The sequence below is a fragment of the Festucalex cinctus genome, chromosome 17 (assembly GCF_051991245.1).
Source record: "Festucalex cinctus isolate MCC-2025b chromosome 17, RoL_Fcin_1.0, whole genome shotgun sequence".
In the NCBI taxonomy this organism is placed as follows: Eukaryota; Metazoa; Chordata; class Actinopteri; order Syngnathiformes; family Syngnathidae; genus Festucalex; species Festucalex cinctus.
This window is the reverse complement of record NC_135427.1, coordinates 3,956,734-3,964,902: the sequence shown is the minus strand read 5'-3', so window position 1 is coordinate 3,964,902 and position 8,169 is coordinate 3,956,734. Positions and strand designations below refer to the sequence as shown.

The window sequence follows — 8,169 nt, the reverse complement described above, 5'->3', positions numbered from 1 at the left end:
AAAATAACGCACTAGTCACTATTTGAATTTTGGCCATGACATTTTATTGTTTTTGGTAATGGCACACATTTGTAAAATGACAAAAATCTAATCAATCACTGAGAGTCAAGTTCAACTGTTAAAGCAGCAGTGGCAGTGCACACTTTAAATCAGTCACCAGGATTTTAACAAGTGGCAGTTTTTTGTGCAAAAACAAAAATAAAAATCAATCCTTTACGTAAACAGTAACTCTTCCACTAACTTCAACTTCCATGCAGTCCTATTTAAAGACAAAATACAATTACAATTCAAATACAAAGATTGACATTCTTCCCTGATGCTAAAAACCAAGTGGATGTTCATTTATAAACAAAGAACGGTTGGCATTAAATGTGTGTTGGTCCTTTTGATTCTGTAGTCAACTGTTACAGTATAAATATATATGTAATACTCTGTTCAAAAATAAGGCAGGTGTCATTTATTTAAAATGTGCCTTTAGGTTATACCCCAAAGAGCGGATCTGTCATTGTGCTGTTTTTTTTTTTCCCCTTCAATCGCTGCACACGAAGGCTGCGACTCGATCACTTCCAGTCAACGTTTTTTTGTTTTGTTTTTTAAATATCAAAGACAACCCCCCCAAAAAAGCGTCTGTGCACAACTTGGCTCTGTCGTCATCATATAGCCTTGACGTCCACCATGCCGCCGTGTTGGGAGCCCTGCCTGATGCTCTTAATGCCCTGCAGCTTGCGCCCATGCAACGTGAAGCGCGACCACGCGGCCAGTTGCAACAGGGCGCAGGTGATGGGCACAAACACCAGCATGTGGAAGCAACCCAGACGTAGAGGGGGCGTCTCCCCGCCCGAGGGGGCGTCCACAGCGGAGTCCTTCTCCGGTTCCCTTTGGAAAATATCGTAGCCTGGTGGAGTACAACATGGTCAAGGATGTGGATTAGAAGAGCGTTGTTGGCAGGGTTTAGAGATGTGAAGTGTTGTACTGTATGTTGAAGTGATACGTCTCGATTGACACGTGGGGAAGTTTTAGCCTGGTTGTTAGTGGAAGTTTCGGAGAGCCTTCTCCTCATGTGTAGGCACTTTTCTGGTGTATTTTTATTTTATTTTATTTTTTTTAAACCAAATCATTCTTAACTCATTCGCTCCCAAAAACGTATAAATACGCTACATTTCAAATGTATTAAGTGTCCCAAAGACGTGTTTATACGTTTTTATGTTTTGTTTTTGTTTGTTTGTTTTTATTTAATGCTAGCGCATACAGAAGGCTTTGATGCAACCTCTCAACTGTAGAGAATGGGTGAAAAAAAAAAAATGGTAGTAATTACAAAAACGGCCAGCAGATGGCAGAAGAGTATAAGAGATCAACCATGATGAAAAACAAGCTGTTTCTCCACAATTGTAAGCAGATTTGTGAATAATGATGAAACTTTGCCATATTCTAATGCCAATTGCTGCAAAATGGGTAACAGATTGCCTAATGAAAGGGGAAACGTTCATCTTTCTTTTCGTAGTTTCCATGTTTTTATCGGAATAGAACACAATATTCTGTAGGCCTTGCAAAAATCGGTCAAAATACACTAAAAGAGTGAGGGGGGTTGCTTCAGTGAAAATGGCTGGGAGAATGTCCAAATTGTATTTCAGCCTTTCAATAGTAAATATTCACAGATTCAGATTAGCAAAAGCAATACTAAAACGACAATTAAGTGTCATAAGTGCTGTAAATGGCTGCTCCACTCACTGGCACCTCTCATCTATAATTAGACCACACCATATAATTAACATAACTAATAACTAAATGTCTTAATTGCTCAAACCACTGAAGCGCCAAGCCCTACGTTGACATCCCGTACCTGTGTAGGCGCACAGCAGCCAGGTGCCGATGAGAGGTGCCAACGTCTGCCCGGGCTTGGTGACCAGGGCGACCATGCCGAAGAGCAGCGCCGACGCCGCCTGCTGCCGCCGGTTCACCACAAAGTCCTCGTCCACCAGGTCTGAAATGACCAGTTTCAACAGCTTGCAGGTTCCCTCCGTGAACACTCGGTTGCTGGCGGGGGCGAGACGAGGAAGGGCAGTCAATGTATTAAAATGGAAGCCAACCTTAAAGGGATACTTGACTCACTGAGCCAATTTCAGCAGTAAAAAGTTTATATTTTGTCCAGAATTAATTTGATAATGTCATCATTTTTTATGCACAATTAATACCTTTCAAAACATTTGTTTCCACTTGCTGTCGATTGAAGATGACATCACCTGTGCTGAGGAAGTAGGTAACGACCAATCATGGCTCAGGTTGCTGACCAAACCCATAAAAAAATAGGTGAGCCCTGATTGGTCGTTACCTACTTCCTCAGCACAGGTGATGTCATCTTCAGTAATTGGAAACTCATTCAATCCCAAAAACGCGTAAATACGTTTTTTATGCAAAAACATATAGAAGGCTTTGCTACAGCTTCTGACATGAAGAGGTGGCTTAAAGTAATGGCAGTTATTACAAAAAAACGGCCAGCAGGTGGCAGCATAGTATAAGAGATCAGCCATGTCTTGACAGTGTTTTCACCAGAAATCTGAATAGCAATGAAACTTAGCTATATTCTAATGCTAATTGCTGCAAAATGGAAACAGATACAAATATATTTTTTTTCCCTGATGAAAGAAGAGACTAATCTTTCTTTTGGTAGGTTCCATGTTTTTATAGCAATAGAACACAATATTCTGTGGGCATGACAGCCTGGAGAGAAGGGGGTTGCTTCCGTGAAAATGACTGGGAGTGAATGAGTTAAAGGTATTAATTCTACATGAAAAATAATTAAGTTATCAAATTAATTCTGGACAAAAATGTGATCTTTTTACTGCTAAAAATGGCTCAATGTGTCAAGTATTCCTTTAAAAATTTCTTGACAATAATGTGTTATATGTGACCTCACCTTTCTAAACATGACATTCTGATTCATATTACATTGTGGAATACGAGTTATGGAGCAAAATCCAGCCATTTTTACGCATCTAAGCTGGCGGCCATTTGCCACTTGCTGTCGACTGAAGATGACATCACAGTTGCTCAGGGCTCAGGCAACTACCAACCACAGCACAGATTTCTGAAGCTATGCTGTGACTGGTTGTTACCTGAGACCTGAGCAACTGTGATGTCATCTTCAGTCGAGAGCAAGTGGCAAAATGGCCGTCCCTTGAGATGGATAAAAAAAATAAAAATAAATAGTGGGGATGCATAGAGCATATTATTGTGAAAAAAAATTGACGGTTGCCACCCCCTTTAACGCAAAATTATAAAAACTGTCACTGTCAGTGCCAGAAATGATTTCCAGATGTACTGTACATACACAACGTGAGAGGTCTGAATGACTCATACAGTAAGCAAACAAAGCGCACCTAGCAATGAAGATGCACAGCAAATAGACGCGGTCGGCACCGGCCAGCAGCATGGCCACGCTCAGTCCCAGCTTGAGCAGGAAGAGCCAGCGGATGACCTGGTAGACGCCGTGGCGCTGGCACAGCGTCAGGAAGTATAAGTTGTTCAGGTGCGGCGCCACGTACGAGATGCCTGCGCGTCAACAAAATGGCCGCCTTTACATTCGCGTGAATGTTGTTTTTTGTTTGTTTGTTTTTTTGTTACCGAGGAGGATGGAGCCTGTTGAGGCGGAGATGTTGTCTGATAGAAGGTGCTCCAGGAAGAGAGGGAAGAAGTTGTTGTTGAAGTGGCAGTGAAACACCTGCGCTCAACACAAAATGGAAAAGCACATTTTTAATATTATAAAATCAACAATTCACAGAACATTAAAATTGAAAATGATAATGGGATCACCTGGAGGAGGTTCATGGAGACAAACCACACAAAGTTCCTTTGCCTGGAGAGCTGCTTGAGGTATTGCCAGACGGTGACGGGACGCTCTGGTGAGGTGAAGGGGGCGTGGCCAACACTGAGCCTGTGCGATACAGCAGCAGGAAAAGGACGTAAGGACGCGCACGACAAAAGTTGTCAAGTTGTTTTTTTTGGAGAACATACTCTTTGAGTGTGTGCACTTCATCCAATCTGGGGCGAACTTCCTTTTGAAAGCGTTGCTGTAGCAGCCGCGAGATGACAAAGAAGCCCAGCGCGGAGAAGGCGGCGAGAGTCACGCAAAACAGGCGAAAGGCGTAAAAGTCCTCCTTGTCCCAGAAGGAGTAGGACAAGAAGACGGAGACGGAGCCCAGGGCGCTGAACAGCGAGCAGTGGAAATTGAGACGGGTGCGGTCGGCGGCCGACACGGCCAAGTCGGCCATGAGGGCGCTGTGGTGGAGGTCCACCATGGTCAGGAAACCGTCGTAGAGGCACAGGCACAGCAGGAACTGCAGGCCCGGCCTGGCCCACGCCACCCAGAAGGCCAGGAAGGACAGGGCGAAGAGCGGCCCGCTGGACGAGAGGGCGCGGAGCCGCTTCAGGACCACCTCTGGAGACGTCAGCTGGTCGCCGTTCCTGCGCGCCGGCAAATCAAGTCAGTCAACGGCATCGCCTTTGAAGGAGATGAAGGGCGGGTGCGGACACTCACTGAGGAGAGCTGAGGAAGCTGCGATCGCTCAGCCAGCCGAAGAGAGGATCGTTGAGGCTGTTCCACAGCAGGAACGCCGTCTGGAATTACACGCGTTGTCAGAACAGGGCAAAATATACAATTGTATTGATTGATTTTTAGTTTTGTTTTTATTTCCACATTTATTCATAATATGGAAGACCAGAATTACCAAAATAAAAATAAAAAAACTAAGTGAAAATTACAACAAAAAAAAAGAAGTATAATTTTATTTAATCATTGATTTTTAATTCTGTTAATATTTATTTTTGTATTTATTTCCACATTTATTTATATGTCGGTCCAAAACTGCCAACATAAAAAAGTAAAAATAAATATAGAATGTTATTTTATTGATATTAATACTATTTATACATTTAATTATGTATTTATTTATAATATGGAGAACCATAACTGCCAAAAAATAATACATAAAAGGTGAAAATAAAACCAAATAAAATTGTATTTATTGAATGATATTTACTTCTATTTATGTATTTATTTCCATATTTAATCTTTATGGAGGACTAGAACTGTCAAAATAAAAAAAAATAAAAAAAGTGAAACTAAAAACAAATATATATATTCTTAATTTATTGATGTTTAATTCCACTGATGATATTTTTTGTATTTATTTCCACATTTATTTTCATATTTTTTTTAATCATTTTTTAAAATGTTTGTATTCATTTTTAGTCATTCATTCATATACTTTTTATGTTTTTTATTTCCATTTACATAACTTTTTCCTGTATTGAATTATTTAATTATATATTTTTGTACTATTCATTTGGATTTTCACTTTATTTTTTTATTCTGGCAGTTTTGGTCCTCCATACTCGCTCACCTCTCCCAGCCAAAAGGAGACTTTGTCGATCTTGTAGACGGACACAAAAGTTTCCACATAGTAAAGCAGGAAGACGTTGTGAAGGACGGAAGTGAAGAGGGCCAAGGAGCCGTACAGCACAGCGGTGGGGATGACGATGATGCCGCCATGCCAGCAGTCCGCCGCGCTCCGGCCCATTCTTCCTTTCCCCACTCCGTCACTCAAGCCCCGGCTGGTCACCGCCTCATCATCGCCTGCAAAGCAAGACGGGTTTATTTTGAGAATAGCAGTTTGCCATTTGAGTTGGTTTGGTAGAAGGTTGTCATTTCACATACAAACACTCAAACATTTTGCAATGTACGGTACTATATCAATAAAGTAACTTGGAAAATGTTCAACAATTTAGCTTGATAACATTATCTGTCAAAATACATGGCTCAGGTGGCAATTTTCTCATGTAGTTCTCTAGGGGAGGCAAGGCAACCTCTGGAAAATATTTGCAGCTTGGGAACACATATCTCATCCATGTACTTCCTCAACCAGCCCTTGTGCTATTCTGTTACCTTTGTAAGCAACTATATTGCGACCTTCAATGTTTTTTTTCTAAGACAAAAATAATGTACAGAAGTATAATCTACTTGCCTCCTTTTTCCGCAAGCCAGGAAATTACTTGGGGCCCCAGGGGACAGCTGACATTGGCCCATATCAATGACAAAGCACTGCTCAATAAGTTGCAACGTGTCGTTGTCGATAACTCCTGTTTTGGGCCCCTTACTAGCTGCCAACAGGCAGCTTATATTGATCCACATCAACAAAACTTACTGTAACCAGACACTGCAATGACATGTTGGGAGTCGGAGAGTTCTCTAAAGGGGCCCCGACGAGCAGGTTTGGTGGACATGCACTAGCAGGACAACAAAAGGGAGCAAATTTGTCAACACAGCATGCAAAAAAAAATAAAAATAAAACAAGTGTTAGGGGGGGAAAGGACTATGTGTGTCTGCGGCACAAGAATAACCACAATGCCAGTTTGTCCCACCACCAAGCATCAAAAAAGCTTATTGTACATTGGTTAACAGCAAACCTACCAATAATCGAGTTAAGACAACAATATAACAGTATACACACACAACAGGTACCGGATATATTCTTCTGTCTGCCCAGTGACATTAATTTGTTTGGAACAGAACCATATATAATCAATCTCATCTCATTTATGTCACATTTTCCACACAGAAAAATACCTTTTAACAAATCTAACCTTTGTACATATGATGCTTTACTGCCCTGCTTCAAAAAAACAACTTTTGACCACCTGTTGAGCTTTTCAAGAAGGAAGTAGCTCAAGTAAGTGAAACCTAAGCTAATTTGACGAAGAGTGACACAACCTGGCCAAACAGATCCCAACAAAAAATGGATAAGCACAAACAATTTAGCTACTTTAAGAGTTTACACGTCAACTCAAGTCCGTTTAATTACAGTAAACCAGTCATGTTAGGCAAAATGGGCAAGTGGCTAACGCTAAATTAGCGATAGTTAGCCATGGTAACGTGTTAGCACGCTAGCTGGTAAACCGGAAGCAAATAGAAACATTTATCGTAAAAAAATAGATAGATAGATACATACGACGGAGAGACCAACGACGCCAAGTCGATGGACTGAGCTCACGTGGTTATCTTCGAGGGTCCTTGCTCGCTTGTTGGTCGCGGAAAGCCGTCGTGTCGAGCTCTTGAGATCCAGCAAGGAGGCCGGGTGTCCACGTCATGTCAACCGCGGCAAGGAGTCTCGTCGCCCGGACGACCGCGGCAGATTTGCGGTGGGGAGCGTTTCCAAGCACGGTGATGGAGGCGGTAGCGTATTATTAGCGCCCCCTCGCGGCAGTGTCGTTGAATTTGGAGTGGGTTTTAAATTCACCCTTGCTGCGGAAGAAAATTCTTGTGAGGCTCAGTCAACCCACATTACATTTGATAATTTTCTTCTTTTTTTTTTTTACGTAAAACGAAAGGAAATTTAAACGGTTGCTGTTGTTGTCATGTCGTCTCTACTCCAGCAGAGGGCACGCGTCGCACATCACATCTGAAACTGGGCTACGGGGACTCTAGTCCGGCTACTGCAAAATTATTTCTAATAAATGATAGTTATATTATATTTTTTTTAAGCGCGTGCACACGGACAGTTTCTGTTTACAATTTGTGCTCACAGCTTTGCACATGTTTTTTTTTCCTTCAAATTTCCATACTACAATATAAACGCACGTACACTATGTTTTGAAAAGCGTAGTAAATAAATAGTCTGATTTAATGCTCATATTTTCTTCTTCATATTACTGTATTTCAACGCTACCCCAGATAGTGGCAGCTGCGGTAGCCGAGATGCATTATGGGATGTGTAGTTCAACGGGTGCCCTTAGTATTTATTTCTTACATTTGCGTTTGTTTTAATGTTGGTTTTAAAGATGAAGCACTTTACTGGAGCGGCGTTTTTAATCTCGTTGTATTTATTTATTTACAATGACAATAAAGACATTCAATTCAATTCAAAACAATTCAATTCCTTTCTATACGAATAAATCACCATTTACGACATATTTACGTTAAATAGCGTGAAAACACTATAACAAGAGTGGTGGAAGCATAAGTATTACAATGTTTATAGGTTTGTTTATATGTTTAAATTGCCTCGCTTTATCTCCATCATAGCATAGATTTTGCATATAACGTCACCACTTTATTGTTATCTTTAATAATTAATATAGAAGATATGAAGATAACATACATACATGACCATTGTT

At 41.1% G+C, this 8,169-nt stretch overlaps 1 protein-coding gene across 5 annotated transcripts; it reads right to left on the bottom strand.

Annotated features, from left to right (window-relative positions):
• Positions 1 to 21: 21 nt before the first annotated feature.
• Positions 22 to 7,219, bottom strand: slc68a1a (solute carrier family 68 member 1a). 5 transcript variants are annotated; one of them, XM_077503884.1, is made up of 10 exons: positions 7,005 to 7,219; positions 6,201 to 6,282; positions 5,400 to 5,632; positions 4,535 to 4,614; positions 4,012 to 4,461; positions 3,811 to 3,931; positions 3,622 to 3,718; positions 3,378 to 3,549; positions 1,841 to 2,034; positions 22 to 895 (listed from the first exon to the last, which is right to left on the bottom strand). In XM_077503884.1, exons 2-10 carry the CDS (start codon positions 6,277 to 6,279, stop codon positions 654 to 656), a joined length of 1,668 nt encoding a protein of 555 aa, XP_077360010.1. In that variant the 5' UTR covers positions 6,280 to 6,282; positions 7,005 to 7,219; the 3' UTR covers positions 22 to 653. The 5 variants fall into 5 exon arrangements, with proteins under 5 accessions (XP_077360010.1, XP_077360013.1, XP_077360012.1 ...); XM_077503887.1 differs by having other exon boundaries at positions 6,021 to 6,282; positions 7,005 to 7,218; XM_077503886.1 differs by having other exon boundaries at positions 6,021 to 7,218.
• Between the last annotated feature and the right edge of the window lie 950 nt (positions 7,220 to 8,169).